We start from the raw sequence: 18,889 nt of genomic DNA on the forward strand, positions 1-18,889 counted from the left end.
GCGGTGCAGTAGTCTGTAGGCCAGCAGGCAGTGCAGTAGTCGGTAGGCCAGCAGGCAGTGCAGTAGTCGGTAAGCAGGCAGTGCAGTAGTCTGTAGGCCAGCAGGCGGTGCAGTAGTCTGTAGGCCAGCAGGCAGTGCAGTAGTCTGTAGGCCAGCAGGCGGTGCAGTAGTCTGTAGGCCAGCAGGCGGTGCAGTAGTCTGTAGGCCAGCAGGCGGTGCAGTAGTCTGTAGGCCAGCAGGCAGTGCAGTGCAGTAGTCGGTAGGCAGGCAGTGCAGTAGTCGGTAGGCCACTGTATGTTGTGTATGTCATTGTCACCTGTATGTTGTGTATGTCATAAATGTCATTATGAATTGAAAATGGGGGACCCTGATGTAAACAAGACGAAAGTCTTTCTCTGGTCTGCATCCCCTTAACAATTGTGTGTATTGAGCCGTACTGTATTGTACCCATTCTGCAATCTGTTAATTAAAGTTTTCAATCAATCAATCAATCAATTGATCGCAGGAGGAGTTGAGTGGCTTCTTTAAGTCCTGAACATGCCCACAGTGGCTAATCCCGCTAAGTGAACTCTAGTAATCCACGTAATCCCTCTGGCCGAGGGAGCGCCTCACTGTGACTCTGAACTCCCCGCTGGATGAGACACGGCGGGTCGTCAGCGGGGCCTTTTGGAATACGCACACGCCGCGCCTCACCCACCGCGGCAGGGAGGCAGGGCCGCAGCAGGGCCGCAGCAGGAACACCCTCGGACGGAGGAGGCTCAGGGTGGCGCCATGGAGTGTCTGAAGAAGACATACAGGAGTCTGGTCTCTGCGAAGATCAGGGCGTACATCAGCGACTACTGCACGAGGAACGGCCTGCTGACGCTCTCGGTCCTCGCCGTGATCACGGGCTGCGTGCTCGGGTTTGGCCTCAGGACCTGCAACCTCTCCACTCAGGTATACAGAGGGATGGAGGGATGGAGGGAGGGAGGGATGGAGGGAGGGAGGGATGGAACAGTCGTCACCAGGACTGTATAAAGGCCCTGTGAGATTTGTGTTGTGGAATTTTAGACCAATTTATTTTTCACAATACTCCATAAAATGTGATTTATAAACGAGATACATTTCTATTCAACGTACATGTCTGTGTCGGCGCTCACTTGTTCATAACTAGTGGGGAATCCTTTTATATACCTCCATATATGAATGAACATACTACTAGTTTAATCCAGATAAGATACATACTGTACAATTAATCAGATGCCTATTACTTCCACATAGAAGTGCTTCTTGACGTTGCAACTTGCACTGCTCTGTCATCTACACAGTATGTTTCTGAAATCTCTCATTGCACATCGACAATGCATAGTTTTCTTACTGCACCAGTCGCTCGAAACACAAACAATTCATTACCTGCCCCTGTATTGTTGTGTATTTGTGTACAAATAAAGAACTTGAACTTGAACTTGAACTTGACAGGCCTTGATATAATAGGGGGAATATCTCTAATTACAATAATCACAACATTTGAGACATAATTGATACAGTGACTGTAAATTGGTGTGCCTTTGAGATTCTGGTTTGACTTTTGGTGTGGCATTGGGCCCAAAAAGGTTTGGAACCACTGAGATAGACATTGGATCCTCACTAAGAGATCATTTGAGTAGGACGCTGAGTAAGGGCTTTAGGGCCTTACATAATAACGTAAACAAACAGGGATTTGCATCAGCCCTGGCAGGCACTTTACAGATCAAGGCTTTACACGTGGAACACTCTGTCAGTGGCTTTTGTTGTGTTCATGGACACTATTCAATTACATTCAGGGTCTCGTGGTGACAAATGACAAGAGGCAGGTATATGGGGCACACACCTCGATGAATATAATGTCTGCTTTCATAGTATATCATGGCAATTTCACGGCCATCATGGTAGGTTGATCATAAACAATAAATAAACGACTAACCATCATAGTCTTTTACTGTTATGCACTCAAGACTGTAGCACTCAAGTTCAACACTGTTTGATGAACAATCTTACTGACCCTTAGCTGCCAGAGTTGTACCCTTCCTGCTGACTTGTTGTACAGAACTTGTAAGTCGCTTTGGATAAAAGCGTTCAGATAAATTACTAAATGTAAATGATCTTGTCAACGTGAGAGTGAGAGTGGCATCGTTTGTGTCCATATGGCCGTGGCGTGGCGTGCCCCAGCTTAACGGCTCATGGCCAGTGTCGGATACGACTCCAGAGAGTTGGAATGTTCAACAGCAACCGGCTTATCCAGATGATGCCTTTGCCAAAGCAATATATCTTTTTAGTCACGCGCGCCAAACCAACGCCGATTTCCGTTACGACGTCATGAAAGATTCAATGGTAGTGTAACTGAGGGGTTACAAAACCCTGACTGTATTAAAGATTGTGATAGATTAAACCACTACTACTTATTATTATTATTACTTGCCAAACAGTACAGTTAAATATGGCAGACACTCAGAATAGACGGCACGGTGACAAGGAGATATCATTTACAGTATTTATTATTATGCAGCAATATACAAATGGGAATGACTTGGTCGCTCTTTTATGGCGAATAATATGGGAAAGTCAGCGAGTAGCAAAGTCAGTGGGAATGAATAATTCCTAAGCTGGGTATACTAGACCAAACGCCGCCTGGCGTGGGATGGCAATATAGGGGGGCAAACGAGGGTACCGCTGGAGACAGGTGATATCCTCCCAGAGTTGTAAGCTCCAGGGGAAGGAAGAAGGTACGGATACTCAGGCTGTTCACTTGAAGAAAAGGGGTTCTCATACGGATCCGGTCCTTATAATCCAAGTGCTCAGTAGCAAGGTAATAGCTGTAATCCAATGCCCGATAGCAATGATGATAGCCAGCCAGCTTCGTCCTCGAAGCTAGCCCGAGGTAAGATCTTCAAGGTAGTTAAATCCAAACGACAGTGGGTATTAACGATGCTCTTCTCCACGGTAGTACGTTCCACGATCACTATAATCCAACCAATAATGGTTCTATAATATCGCCGCGGTAGGTTCCAATGCGCACATGTCCAATAGTTCTGCTACTAGGCCCACCTCGTGTGCTGGCACTAATTACTTTAAGTCCACACACACTTGCTAAGGTTCACACTAGTTACTAAACGAACGAACTGCTTGTTAATGCTACACACCGAACGAACTGCTGTAATACGATTCACACTAAATGACGACTCTTTACTTCACATTAAGTTAGGTCGAACTTGACTCTGCTATACGCTAGGTGCAGCTACTGCTGTTGCATTACTCCGGACAAACTTCACGTTACTTCACACACGAACGGCGAACTGCCACTGTTCGCGCCTTCCACGATATATATACTTAGAGGGCTTTCTAGTGCCCAGCCTCAGCTCTTGTCTGGAATCAATGCGCTGGCACCAGGCATGTCCCAACTTGTCCAGACTCGCCTTTGAACCTGTCTCAGGGGCGCGGTCCTTGGCGCCGCGAACGTCAAGGGCATTATCCAATGAGGAAAACGAATAATGCTATGATTCAAACGGAGGCTTAAAGGGATATAGCTTATATATATAAATAATATACAAGTTATATAAAACAATAAAACGTAGATTCTCAGTGTTAATCTGGCCCTTCACAACAGCCGCCTCCTAATTAGTCCGCACCTAATTAGTAAAGGGAGACAGATTAATATTAGGGTCCAGTCAACGTCTCCATACTTGTTGTGAGGAGTAGGGCAATCTACAAAGTCAGTGGGTCATGGTCATCATCAGGGGAGTCAGGGATCTCCGGCAACTCTATCAACTTCGCCACAGGTCGGGTGTAAGTCCGCCCTTGGACTATGACTTCTGCCGCTCTGACCTTCCCATCGGCACCAGTAATCACTCTGCTCACGCGGCCGGCCGGCCACGTAGCTCTGGGTAGTGACTGGTCTATTATCATGACGACTGTGTCCACCTTCAGGTTGTCCCTGTCCTTTACCCACTTCTGACGGGCTGGAAGGGATGGTAGGTAGCGTAGGAGGAAGCGGGCCCAAGACTGGTCGATCTGTACTTGGTTGTGTCTCCACATCCTCCGTCCGCTCCTGTCGTCCTGTCTGTACACCGTCTGAGGAGGGGCCGGGTCCGGCCGCCCCATCAAGAGGTAGTTTGGGGTGATGGGTTCGAGGTCAGCTACGTCGCTTGGAGCGTAGCTGAGGGGGGTGGAGTTCGGAACTCCCTCTCCTTGAGCCCACGGTTCTCTCATGGTCATCTTCGTCCACTTCAAGGGTGGGGTTGCGTGTCGGAACACTCCGTCGACCTTGACTCTCGTAGTCCTTTGCTCTAGTAGAGCTATGGCGTACTTGGTCTCCTTGGAGCGAACTAGTTTACGTTCGCTCTGGAATGGCAGCGAGTCTAATGTCCATAGTCTCTCGACGTGCTGCAAGAGGGTAGTGTCTTGGTCGCTCACCTTCGTGTAGAGGCAGCGTGTGGACGTTGGTCGGTTGGAAGGCCCGGAGAGAGGGCCTTGGAGCGTCCAGCCCAGGCGGGTCTTGACCGCGGCTGGGCAGCCTCTGGGTCCGATGTGGACCGCGTCCGTTGGGACGATGGGGTCTGCGTGGTCGGAGCCTATGAGCAGGGTCGGTGTGGCGCCGTCGATGAGCGGTATAGGCAGTCGGCGTAGGTGCACGTACTTCTCCATCAGCTGTGGGATGGGGTAGTCATAGCGTGACAGACCTATGTCGTGGCTTGTAAATGCCTTGGTGATGCTGTACCGCTTCTCGGGCTGCTCGACCGCTGCTATTGTGAATGAAACGTTTTCACCCTTTATTGTTTTTAGGTCTCGCTGAATAGTACGGATTGTCATTGTTTCCTCGGTACCCCGCAGGCCCAACTGGGTTGCGGCGGAAGCGAGGAGGAGAGTCTTTTCTGACCCGTCGTCGAGGACGGCGTAGGTGTCGAGGACCTTGTCCTCGTAGCTCAGGAGCACTCTGACCACCTTGATGAGCACTCGGGGGCTCCCACTATACGTGGGGTCGATGTGGAGCACTTCTGTCGGTGAGTTGCCTTGTAGAGCTACTCTTGTCTTGTGGACCTTGCGCAGTGACTCGCAGTAAGCGGAGTCATGCGTGTTAGCCTTAAGCCGCTGATCCATTTCAGCGGGGGTCAGTGTCTTGTGGTCGTCACACTGTGACAGCCAGTGTCCGCCGTGGCAGTAAAAACAGGTGATCTTCCATTCCTCTTTGGCGGGGGGGTTGAGGCTGGCCTGTGGTGACACCGACTCGGCCTGGTACATCACCGTGATGGGCCTACTTTGGTTTCCTGGTGGGCGTTTATTGCTCTCGTGCAGGACTTCTAGGTGGGCGCCGTCACACTTGCCGCACCTTTTCTTGAGGCGGCACTCAGCTGCCATGTGGCCGCGCGCGCAGCGGAAGCAGCTGCGTTTATCCTTAAGCCACTGACCTATTTCGACTGTAGTTAGTTCTTGGAAGGCGTCGCACTGCGACAGCCAGTGTTCACTGTCGCAGTACTGACAGGCGGCCTTCCATTTCTCCTTGGCGTGGGGGTTGTGGCTCGTCTGCCGTGACACAGCCTCGGCCTGGTGCATCACGGTCACGGACCGGCGGTTGTCGTTGAACCTTCTCGGTCCATCTTTAGGGTTAGAGCCACCCCACGCGAAAGTGTCTATTCGTAGACTGCTGACCACCCTGGCTAGGAAGTCAGCAAGGTCTAGGAGGGATTGTTCTAGGCCGTGGGGGTCACGGTGGTCTCTCTGCCGCCGAAAACGCTCTTGACGGGCTGGGGGGAGCTTCTCCAGTATCCGCTCCACGTTGGAGTTGGCGTATAGCTCGTGCATCCCCTTCTCTCCTTGTGACCCGAGCATCCCTACCAGGGATTGTACTTTTATAGATAGGTCATCCAGGGCTCTATTGTCTTTAGCTGGGGGGAGGTGTTCAATCTCCCGTATCTCTTGAATTACATAATCCCATGTCATTTTACATTTACATTTAGTCATTTAGCTGACGCTTTTATCCAAAGCGACTTACAAGTTCTGTACGACAAGCCATCAGGAAGGGCACAACTCTATCAGCTGAGCAACAATGTTCATCAAAGTGTTGAGTGCTACAGTGTAGGTTAGTTTATTAGGACAAGTGCATGACAGTACGGTTAGTAAGGGTTAGATTTTTTTTTTATTTTTTTTTTAATTCAGATAATGGTTGAAGAAGTGCGTCTTTAGTCGACGGCGAAAGATTGGACGTGATTCGGCTGTCCTAACTGGGGTGGGTAGTTCATTCCACCATTGTGGGGCAAGGACTGAGAATAGGCGACTTCTCTTTGATGACCCTCCCGGAGCTTGGATAGGAGTAGGTCTGAGGCGGCCAGAAGATGCAGAGCGTAGGGGTCTTGAGGGTGTGTAGTTAGAGACCATTGACCGGAGGTAGGCGGGAGCGGTTCCCTTTGCCGCACGGTATGCTAGGTCGAGGGCCTTGAAGCGGATTCGTGCAGCAATGGGGAGCCAGTGCAGGTCCCTAAGAAGTGGGGTGACATGGGCCGACTTCGGTAGGTTTGAGATCAGGCGGGCCGCTGCGTTCTGAATGAGTTGAAGAGGCTTAGTGGCAGTGGCCGGGAGGCCAGCGAGCAGTGCATTGCAGTAGTCGAGGCGGGAGATGACTGTTGATTGGACGAGGAGTTGGGTGGCTTCTTTTGTCAGGAAGGGGCGTATCCTTCTGACGTTGCTCAGGAGGAATCGGCAGGTTCTGGTCGTCGCTGCGATGTGAGCAGAGAAGTTCAACTGGTCGTCGAGGACAACACCAAGGTTCTTGGCGGTCGGGGACGCAGTCACAGCTGCATTCTCGACTGTGATTGAAAGGTCGGTTAGGGGGGAGGATTTGGCCGGCAGGTGGAGCAATTCTGTTTTGCTTAGGTTCAGTTTGAGGTGGTTGGACGTCATCCAGGCTGAGATGTCGGACAGACAGGCCGAGATCCGCACAGAGACGTGGATATCTGAGGGAGGGAAGGAGAGGAAGAGTTGAGTATCGTCGGCATAACAATGGTAGGAGAAGCCATGAGACGTGATAATGTTACCCAGTGATTTAGTGTAGAGGGAGAAGAGAAGGGGTCCTAAAACCGAGCCCTGGGGGACACCCGTCCGCAGGGGGCGGGTGGCCGACAGGGTCCCTCTCCATGACACTTGGTAGGAGCGGTCATTGAGGTATGATGACAGCCATGTCAGCGCAGAGCCAGCCACTCCCATTCCTGCGAGGGCCGCAAGGAGGATCTGGTGGTTGACTGTGTCGAAGGCTGCAGATAGATCTAGGAGAATCAGGACAGAGGAGAGGCCTTTCGCTTTTGCTAAGTGAAGTGCCTCTGTGACCGCAATGAGGGCTGTCTCTGTGGAGTGACCAGTCCTGAAGCCTGACTGATTAGGGTCTAGGAGGTCATTCTGTAAGAGATGACCATGTGCGTCCATAACGCGCGTCGAAGGCCACCAGGGCATCAGAGTAGGGGGTCCTTGAGTTAGAATATGCCAGCGCTATGTTGTGCGCTCTGGGTACTTTAAGGTGCTTGAGGAGGATGGCATATTTGTAGGACTCGTCCTGTACTTCGGACATAATAGTCTCTAAACACATGCGTAGTTCAGTATACTGTGCTCTGTCCTCACGCGTAAAGTCTGGGAATGTGGGTGTCCCAATGTAAGATGCCATGGATGGCTGTGACACCGATGCGCGTAGGGGGAGAGGCCTCCTTGGCGAGTCTCCCCGTACGTGGGGTCGTGGGTTAGTGCTGGGTGGGAACCAGAGGCCGGGCCCCCAGGTACTGCTCCTCGGTGTTGACTGTTGATTAAACTCACCCCTGGGTTTGGTCGGGGGTTCGTAACGCAGCGTCTCGGGGGTGAGGTCGGGGCTGTACTGTTCCTCCTGGTCCGAGATGGGTTCGTGCGTGTGGGCTTGATGTCCTCCCTCGTCCTCCGCTAGGTCTTGAAGTCTCTTGGTTAGTTTCTCGGCGACGTAGGCAGGTTCTTCCCGTTGGCTGGGTCCCGTGTAGATTGGTCGGGGAGGGGACTCGGCGACGTAAGCAGGTTCTTCCTGTTGGCTGGGTCCCGTGTGGTCTGGTCGGGGAGGGGAAGGTGCCCTCGACCCGTGTCGTGATGATCTCCGGGAGCTCCGGGTGGAGGAGTGGGGAGTCACCCTTTGGAGCGCTAGCTCCATCATTTGCGCCTGCAGACGGTCTCACTCCGCCTCGCGCTGTGCATTGGCGGCGTTGCGCTGTGCATTGGCGCGGTCTCGTTCCGCCTCGCGCTGTGCATTGGCGGCGTCGCGCTGTGCATCGCGTTGCGCGTTGGCGCGGTCTCGCTGGATGGTTTCTTCAGCCTGGAGGCGCCTCTCTTCCAGTCTGATGGTCATCGCGGCGTCAGCCTGGAGGCGACTCTCTTCCAGTCGGAGGCGTTCGCGTTCACTCTGTAGGCGGTTACGCTCACTCTCTTGTTGCGCCTGGAGACATTCACGCTCACCCTGGAGGCGGTCTCTTTTGGTTGAAGCTGTCAGCGTGGCGATCAGGGCTTGCGCTAGTCTCTGGTCGGCCTCGCTTGGGGATGGCGCTGATGAGGGTGATCTGGAGTTGACAGGACTTGGCGTTGACCTGTTCTCTTTACGCGCTCCGAGGTCCATCTCGAGGGCGCTGCTTCTTATCTTCTCCCGCGCTCCGAGGTCCATCTCTGAGACGCGGTACTCTTCTCTTTGGTGCGCGCCGAGGTCTATCTCGGGTCCGCGCTCTTTATCCTCTTGCGCTCCGAGGTCCATCTCGGCGGCGCTGTCTTTATCCTCTGGCGCTCCGAGGTCCATCTCGGTGGCGCTGTGGTCTTTGGGCATAGTCACGTCATGTCCCGCTTGTCCCCCCCCGTGAGCTAAGTCAGTTTCGTTTGAACCCGCTGGGGTCTCTACTAGTGGGGCCGACAAGTCGATAGGATTGGGCATGCTTAAACTATTAGTTTTATCCGTGCTTAACGTCTTTTTAGATAAGCTAGGAGGTAAAACGAAAGCGTAGTCCTCCAATTGTGGAGGGGGCTGACGTTGGCGCCTAGGGCGCGATAGTTTGGGAGAGCCGTTTGGAGAGTGTCCGCCGCTGGCCATATCACTATTAATATGATTAAGATTACTGATACCATCCGGCTCGAAGGACCAATTGTAACTGAGGGGTTACAAAACCCTGACTGTATTAAAGATTGTGATAGATTAAACCACTACTACTTATTATTATTATTACTTGCCAGACAGTACAGTTAAATATGGCAGACACTCAGAATAGACAGCACGGTGACAAGGAGATATCATTTACAGTATTTATTATTATGCAGCAATATACAAATGGGAATGACTTGGTCGCTCTTTTATGGCGAATAATATGAGAAAGTCAGCGAGTAGCAAAGTCAGTGGGAATGAATAATTCCTAAGCTGGGTATACTTAGACCAAACGCCGCCTGGCGTGGGATGGCAATATAGGGGGGCAAACGAGGGTACCGCTGGAGACAGGTGATATCCTCCCAGAGTTGTAAGCTCCAGGGGAAGGAAGAAGGTACGGATACTCAGGCTGTTCACTTGAAGAAAAGGGGTTCTCATACGGATCCGGTCCTTATAATCCAAGTGCTCAGTAGCAAGGTAATAGCTGTAATCCAATGCCCGATAGCAATGATGATAGCCAGCCAGCTTCGTCCTCGAAGCTAGCCCGAGGTAAGATCTTCAAGGTAGTTAAATCCAAACGACAGTGGGTATTAACGATGCTCTTCTCCACGGTAGTACGTTCCACGATCACTATAATCCAACCAATAATGGTTCTACAATATCGCCGCGGTAGGTTCCAATGCGCACATGTCCAATAGTTCTGCTACTAGGCCCACCTCATGTGCTGGCACTAATTACTTTAAGTCCACACACACTTGCTAAGGTTCACACTAGTTACTAAACGAACGAACTGCTTGTTAATGCTACACACCGAACGAACTGCTGTAATACGATTCACACTAAATGACGACTCTTTACTTCACATTAAGTTAGGTCGAACTTGACTCTGCTATACTCTAGGTGCAGCTACTGCTGTTGCATTACTCCGAACGAACTTCACGTTACTTCACACACGAACGCCGAACTGCCACTGTTCGCGCCTTCCACAATATATATACTTAGAGGGCTTTCTAGTGCCCAGCCTCAGCTCTTGTCTGGAATCAATGCGCTGGCACCAGGCATGTCCCAACTTGTCCAGACTCGCCTTTGAACCTGTCTCAGGGGCGCGGTCCTTGGCGCCGCAAACGTCGAGGGCATTATCCAATGAGGAAAACGAATAATGCTATGATTCAAACGGAGGCTTAAAGGGATATAGCTTATATATATAAATAATATACAAGTTATATAAAACAATAAAACGTAGATTCTCAGTGTTAATCTGGCCCTTCACAACAGGTAGGCTGCCCATCGTACAACCTTACCAAACTATCAATCTCTTTTTCTTGAACATCCACTCACAACTGTTGCTTCCGGGAATGGGCATAGACGCCCTGTGGAATGCCCTCCCCACAGCCCTAAAAGAATGAATCCCTACCCTCCTTCAAAACCGCTCTCAAAGTGCACCTACGGGAGGCTGCAATTCAAAACTGGCCCCGGTAAATGTCCAAACCCCCCCCCCCCATCCACCCACCCAACCCCCTCCAATGTACAGTTTCTTCCCCCTCAAATGTATATACTTTCTTTTATGATCTCTGTCTATTAAACAGTACTGTATATTTGTATATATTGTATGTCATAAATGGCCTGATGAATTGAAAATGGGGGACCCTGATGTAAACAAGACAAAAGTCTTTCTCTCGTCTGCATCCCCATAACAATTGTGTGTAGCGTAACAGAAAGAAGCATTTTGTATAAAAGTATTCTGTACTTCTGTATGACTGACAACTAATAAAGAAACTTGAACTTGAACTTGTATTGAGCTGTACTGTATTGTACCCATTCTGCAATCTGTTAATAAAGTTTTCAATCAATCAATCAAACTATGATGTATCTTCTGGATGCTCCTGAGTCTCTGATCTGTGCTGCAGCTCTAGGAATATGAATGGACTATTAATAGATCGCTTCTAGCTTCGCCTGTTGGTCATGCAGCTGTGGTCCTGTGAACAAAGCCTTCTGATAGACATTTCTTTCTCTCTGATAAGACAGGGGATTTTCATTCATTAGCAACTGACGTTTCAGAAAGCAATATTTTACAGTGCCATTGTCAAATCCTCATGGTTGGTGCCATGGTGAAACTGTAATTCTACCTTGTTTTGGAACGGAAGGTATGTTTTCTTCTTTATTTCGTTTTTTTCTTCATGTGGTACAAAAGCCTTACTCTGTAGTCTCTTCTCAACAGGCTAAGATCTACTTCTCCTTTCCTGGAGAGCTGCTGATGAGGATGCTGAAGATGCTGATTCTGCCTCTAATAACCTCCAGGTAAAAACACCGGGGGAAAACTCATGCGCTACATAAAACAAAAGGCCCTACGTGGCATTTCTATGTATCATCCGATGTATAATGTATACTTCAACTGAAGGCCTCAACATCCAGGGTGAAAGATACATGCTATGGAGATGAGGTTGAAGAGATCTTTTAGTTTACAAGGGGACATGCATTGCTATTCCTAGCACTATTTGGGCAACTTTACACAATTCCTGTCAGTCTATGGAAGACATCTGTAAGGTTTATTTAAAAAAGAAAAAATCATTGTTTTATATTTCTAATGGAGTACTCAAAAGCATAATTTTCCAGCCTCAGGATTTCAGCCTGTTATTGGCTGGGCTCCGCCCATAAGCACTTTCAGTGACAGTCATCCACACAGTCAAACAAAGCTGCGTGTGTGAGATATGCAGGTCCCCTTCTCTTTCTCTCTCTCCCTCTCCCGTTTGAGGAAGTCTTCCACTGTGCGCTACAGCCATAGACGGGGCGTTAGTTATGCTCCCGAATCGAGAGAGAGAGAGAGAGAGATAGAGAGGGGGAGAGAGAGAGAGACAGACCGAGAGACGACAGCGTGACGCGCGTGTGTGTATGTGTGCTCTGTCGCGAAGGTGTATCTGTTTCTCCCTCTCTCTCTCGCTCGCTCTCTGTCAAACCCTGTTTGGTGCGCTACAACCACAGAGCCAATCGGATCACTATCCGCTCCATCCTCGCCTCGTTACGTCACAATGCGAATCAAATCAGAATGACCTAATTAACTCGAGCAGGAAATGGTCGGACATGAATGAGAGCAATCCGCCAATATGGTATTTAGAGACACAGACACATTGATACACTACTATTACTATAATACAATGCTAGACACTGAAAAAAGCCATTTATAATGCATGTCACCTTAGAAAAGCACTCTCCTACCACTGCAGAGACTCTGGGATCGAATCCAGCTGTCAGCGGTACCTCCAGCTTGGTCAGTCGTCCCTACGAACACAGTTCGGCAGTGTTAGCGGGTGGGAAGCTGGTGGGGTGTGATTCCTGGTCGTTGCAAACAGCAACTCCTACTGGTCGGTCGGGGCGCCTGTTCAGCAAGGAGGGGATCTGGGGGAAATAGCGTGAACCTCCATGTGCGTTACATTCTTCCAGTGAAACTCCTCGCTGTCTGCTGAAAAGAAGCGGCTGGTGACTCCACATGTATCGGAAGAGGCATGTGATAGTCTACACACCCTCCCCAGACTGACAGTGGGGTAGCATGTGGTAGTCTACACCCTCCCCAGACTGACAGTAGGGCAGCATGTGGTAGTCTACACCCTCCCCAGACTGACAGTAGGGTAGCATGTGGTAGTCTACACCCTCCCCAGACTAACAGTAGGGCAGCATGTGGTAGTCTACACCCTCCCCAGACTAACAGTAGGGCAGCATGTGGTAGTCTACACCCTCTCCAGACTGACAGTAGGGCAGCATGTGGTAGTCTACACCCTCCCCAGACTGACAGTAGGGTAGCATGTGGTAGTCTACACCCTCTCCAGACTGACAGTAGGGCAGCATGTGGTAGTCTACACCCTCCCCAGACTGACAGTGGGGGAGCATGTGGTAGTCTACACCCTCCCCAGACTGACAGTAGGGTAGCATGTGGTAGTCTACACCCTCCCCAGACTAACAGTAGGGCAGCATGTGGTAGTCTACACCCTCCCCAGACTGACAGTAGGGCAGCATGTGGTAGTCTACACCCTCCCCAGACTGACAGTAGGGTAGCATGTGGTAGTCTACACCCTCTCCAGACTGACAGTAGGGCAGCATGTGGTAGTCTACACCCTCCCCAGACTGACAGTGGGGGAGCATGTGGTAGTATACACCCTCCCCAGACTGACAGTAGGGTAGCATGTGGTAGTCTACACCCTCCCCAGACTAACAGTAGGGCAGCATGTGGTAGTCTACACCCTCCCCAGACTGACAGTAGGGCAGCATGTGGTAGTCTACACCCTCCCCAGACCGACATTAGGGCAGCAGGTGGTAGATACCCTCCCCAGACCGACAGTAGGGCAGCGTGTAATGACCAGGAAGGGAATTGCCATAACGACAACAAATCTTTCATGGGAGAAAAAGATAGAAAGGCAAAAATTATTTAAAAAAAAGCCCCAGATGAAGGCTTATGCTGAATTTGATTATAACTCGGAGGTCGGAAATTCCGACTTCCTACAAGGAAAAAAACTAATAAAATTACGCTTCAACTCAGGAGTCCCTAGTCGCAAACCTCAGGTACGATTTCTCAACCCCCTGTTCAAGCCTCGGAGTAATTTGATGTAATTCCAACATTGTCTCTCACATCGTAGAAACGTTAAGTAGCTGTTTTCAAGAAACGACGAATTCATCAATCCAAGCTATACTGCATCCCTTTCCTCCCCTGTCAGTCTTATGTCAGGCCTCGCAGCCATGGACACCAAAGCCAGCGGCCGCCTGGGGGTGCTGACCATCACATACTACCTGTGGACCACCTTCATCGCCGTCATCGTCGGCATCATGCTCGTCCTCATCATCCACCCGGGGACCGGCTCGGAAAAGGAGGGCACCTACCATGGGTCAGGGCCTGTCATGAGCTCTGCGGATGCCCTGCTCGACCTCATCAGGTATTGTAACGTGTCTGGCTGTGTGACGTCAACTTAACCGCACCAGGATAGCTTAGCTTAGCAAGTAGCTAATCAGACGTTGTCGCTTTTGGGATTTACTGCACACCCATTTATTATCAACAGCATATAATTAGGCCTATGATTATATGATGCCTGGTCATACATACATAGTTTTACAGCCACATTGTTACTAGAGAACTAGAAAAGTTAACGCTGTACTGGACGGCAGGTAAGACAGGAAGTGAAGTGAGTTGCTGGCTCAAGTTAAATCAAATTAAACCTGTTGCTACATCAGATAGAAACAATGGAGCACCACTTAGTGACATGGCACTGCAACTAAATAATGACACAAAAATATAATAGGCACATTTGTGACTGTTACAGTAGCCTACCCGCTCCGAACGGACCAAACTTTTCCCGAATCCTGTCGGCAAACAAGCTAGAACGTCCCGGTCATGTAGTAAATTCTTCAGGCAAAGCCACTTAGGTTTTTATAGTAGGCTATGATGTGTTCTACCCCAAAATGCCCTGAGTGGGAGGGTAGTTTATTAACCAGTGTTGTGGCTATGTTTGTAAAGAATATGTTTAGGTATTTGGCCACATCCAGCTTGTCTGTGATGAGAGTGTTTTCTGTCTTTAGGTTTATATTTGTAAATCTGGTTTTTAGTTTTTTTCTGCAGCCTAGTTGGTTGTTGAGTAATTTCCAAAGTTCACGGGATTTGTTTTTGTTTTCCTCTTTTTGCGGATTTTATCATGGTGTTTACATCGTTTCTTAGTCTGTTTCTTTGTATTTTGAGTTCAACCACGTGGGCTTGGAGTTCACTGTTTGAGCTTTTGGCAAGCTTTGTCTGACTTTTATGAAGTTCAGAGCATTTCTTGTCTCTGGCTTTCATAGCGGTCAGTAGTTCAGTGTGCATCCATGGCTCAGCGAGATTTTTAACCCTGGTGGTTCTTAGTGGGGCCATGTTGTTAAGTATTGTTGTGAATTTGGTTTTGAATCCAAGCCATGTTTCTTCAACTAGTGTACCACTGAGCTCATCTGACCAGTCCAGGCTCTCCAGTTCTTGGTTAAAGGCCTCGCTAGAGTAGGTTTTGAGGTCCCTAGATGTGACTGTTTTGTGACAGCCTGCCTTTTGTCTTAGCTTTTTGCGGGTACAGAATATCATATAATGATCGCTTAACCCGCATGCTATAACCCCTTTATTGGAGATCCTGGACTTTTCAGAGGTCAGAATGAGATCAATGGTAGTTTGTGTTGAATCACACACTCGTGAAATGAAAATGATGGGGGTGGGGTTTGGAGCTAAACTCGGTTGGCAATCATGTGGATGGTCTATCACACACAAACAATGCAAATGCAGTCAGCACATGTTTGAGTGCCTGCACACGCACAAACAAACAAACGCAGTACCTTTCAGTATGTTTAACCCTTTCACTACCACACTAAAGGGTTAACCCTTTCACTGTGACAATACAGAAGGTTAACCCTTTCACTGCCACACAACAAGGGGTTAACCATTTCACTACCACACTACAGATGGTTAACCGTCTGTAGTGTGGTAGTAAAAGGATTAACCTTCTGTCGTGTGGTAGTGAAAGGGCTAAGCAAACATGCTTACAGAGGCCTGCATCACATCACATGAAGGATAAATACTGCACCAGACCATTCATTCACAAGTAACTCACCCTGTAGAATTATCTTTCAAGCTCAAAATGTTTGGGTTTATCTATGGTTTATTTTATGATTTTTTAAAATTGAGGGAACAGGTAACGGTTAGTCGTTGGAAGAATGTTTATTGTTTATACGGGACGATGTTGATGTTTCAGTGGAACTTTTTACTGATGTTTTTCTCTCAAAATAGAGTAAACAAACTCTTATCCAACCTGGCTTTTTCTAAAGGAAGCAGGTCGTCCCAGTTCCTCTGCTAGCTGCATATCTTCCTCTGTGTAGATTTACTCTTTAGACTCGGTGAGGAATGAACGAATGAATCTTTATTTCGAACATGATTTAAAAAACAAAGAATAAAAAAAGAAAAACAATGAAATATATACATATCACTGTTCGAAAAGGAGTAGGAAGAATCCTAAGCTTATCATGCCCTACCCCTATCTGCCGCTTCCAAGTGGGAACATTAATGAATACTTAAATTATATTATATAATGGAGAATATCCACATGACCAATAATTCTTCATTAAAACAACATATAATAAATAAACAAATAAATAATATCAGTATCCACAATTTAGTACAAAAGAAAAAGAAAACAACAGCAGGAAACATTCAACCAGCCTTGTAAGATAAATACAGCAACATACTGCAGGTCTTTCTTATACATTTTTTTGTGTGGAAAAAATGGAAAAAGAATGGGACATTTTATTTATGTGTTGACTAAAGGCCTGCCATGGTCTTTTTATGGAAACATTAGATTCAGATTGTATTTGCCATATGCAACAAGTACAATGGAACTCTTACTCTCTGTCTGCTCCACAGCATCAAGGAATAAAACGCAACAATTTACAGAATAAAAGAGCAGGTATTTATATACAATAAACAATTATATTAGTCCTGGTTTTCTATTCCAGGTTCATCAGTATAGTTTTGATGGTATGAGATTTTGCTGTGTCACATCAGCACAGACCCCTTCAACCCATTAAAGATCCAGTTCAAAACCAGTGACCTCTCGAACAACCCTGGCGAGGGAGACACCATTAATAAAAAAATCTCAGCTTTCACCCAGAGAACATCCACCAAGAAAAGGAGAAAGACCAAATAATTTGATCAGCCATGTTGTGGGACCTATAAGGAGAAGGGGGGGGGGGTCAAAGGAATGGTTTCACATTGGAAATCAAATGAACAACAAGGGGGCCTTATAAGATAAGATATTCCTTTATTGATCCCCTTGCAGGAAATTCAGGCATCATAGCAGCATGGGGGGGGGGGGGGGGGGGTACAGGTATGGGCAGGGTAGTAGTAGAAGACAAAATGATAGGCAATAAAATTATAGTACAGATAAAAATAAGCAGTGTAAACAATATAATTAACTCTGAATATAAGCATATGAGCAAGTAGGCAGTGTGATCAAAGGTGCAGATGAGGGTCTGTATGCCCTATCAGTTATATAATACATTACAATTATGGTGAATAGCATTTCGATCGGAATATATGAGTAAGTCAAGTATACAGGCAGAGCACTACTATATTATACGTTACAATAAATATGGTCAATAACACTTAGAATCTGAATATATATACTATGAGTAAGTAAATTATACAGTATACACAAATGAAATGAAATCTAATTTATTTGTAAAGCCTGCATTCACAAGTTAATGCCCCCATGGGCTGGACAAGTCTTCTTTAAACAAGTCAAGAAGAAACATCACAATAAATCAAGAACAAAAAACCCATCATGAAACCCAAAACAACACTCCCAGACATACCCCAGCGAAGGTAAGGAAAAACTCGCAAAAAACCTAGCAATAGGAAAAAAGCACCACAGACAGTGTGGAGGAGAGAAATCTTAGAAGGGCCGTTCAAGGGGGGATCCCCCTTCTTGGATGTCAGTGATAGTAGTGTTGCTATGGATGATCGATGGGTGGAGAATAAAACAGGCGAAATAGTTGGTATGTATGTACATATACGTGTACATGCAATAGCAACTGGGGTACATAAGAACATTTTTGAAAGATTTTTTACACAGGTGCAGTATACGTAAAGTACCCTAACTGGAATGATATACGTCATATGTTGTAGTGCAGTTTATGTACCTGGCTACCCACACAGGACTCTGCAAGGCTTGGCCAGCGGTGTCTTATCCCTGCCTTAACCCTTCATTAGAGAGAGGCGGATGTGCTGATCCTCTCAGCATCACTCACTACATCACTCCTACATCATGAGCTGTTAAGCTTCTACTTCCTCAGAAGAATCCTGGACACCCTGGTGTTTTTATCGGCCTGTTGTGCGATAAGGTGCGCGCAAGTCTTACCACAGTCCATCCGCGTCGGAGATCCAATAAAGCCCAGCTGGATTAGATTAGATTTAGGCATTCTGTGTATCTGCTGCTGTGACACAAGGGCAAGGGTGGCCTGCACATCCTCTTAAGCTGCAACGTCCCTCATATGGGATGTTTTTCGGACTTTTTGCAACCAGCACTTTGGCGACCCCTAGTGGCTCGGTGTGCATATTTTGTCATACAATATATATATCGAATTGAAGGCTTATTTGTTGCCTGTCGATAGCGACAAAATCTGACAAAATCCGTTCAGCGGTTCTCGAGTTACATGCCGGTATTTGAGGCTTGTACAAAGTACACGGTATTGCGCAAAATACCACTCCCGACTCAGGCTGCAGTACATTTACATTTAGTCATTTAGCTGACGCTTTTATCCAAAGCGAATTACAAGTTCTGTATGACAAGTCATCAGGAAGGGCACAACTCTATCAGCTGAGTAACAATGTTCATCAAAGTGTTGAGTGCTACAGTGTAGGTTAGTTTATTAAGTGCATGACAGTAAGGTTAGTTAATAGTTAGGGTTAGATTTTTTTATTTTATTATTATTTTAATTCAGATAATGGTTGAAGAAGTGTGTCTTTAGTCGACGGCGAAAGATTGGACGGGTTTCGGCTGTCCTAACTGGGGTGGGTAGATCATTCCACCATTGTGGGGCAAGGACTGAGAATAGGCGACTTCTCTTTGATGACCCTCCCGGAGCTTGGATAGGAGTAGGTCTGAGGCGGCCAGAAGATGCAGAGCGTAGGGGTCTTGAGGGTGTGTAGTTAGAGACCATTGACCAGAGGTAGGCGGGAGCGGTTCCCTTTGCCGCACGGTATGC

The 18,889-nt window shown here is 47.9% G+C and overlaps 1 protein-coding gene across 1 annotated transcript in view; it reads left to right on the forward strand.

Annotated features, from left to right (window-relative positions):
* Nucleotides 1-771: 771 nt before the first annotated feature.
* Nucleotides 772-18,889, forward strand: part of slc1a8b (solute carrier family 1 member 8b) — a gene marked incomplete at both ends in the record, with an annotated part of 46,187 nt that continues 28,069 nt past the window's right edge. The window contains 3 exons of the mRNA XM_084308516.1: nt 772-936; nt 11,355-11,434; nt 13,840-14,055. Of these exons, the coding sequence (XP_084164642.1) occupies nt 772-936; nt 11,355-11,434; nt 13,840-14,055 (461 nt within the window). The remainder of the gene's footprint in view (nt 937-11,354; nt 11,435-13,839; nt 14,056-18,889) is intronic.

This window comes from Notolepis coatsorum (genome assembly GCF_963971535.1).
Source record: "Notolepis coatsorum genome assembly, chromosome: 2".
NCBI lineage: Eukaryota > Metazoa > Chordata > Actinopteri > Aulopiformes > Paralepididae > Notolepis > Notolepis coatsorum.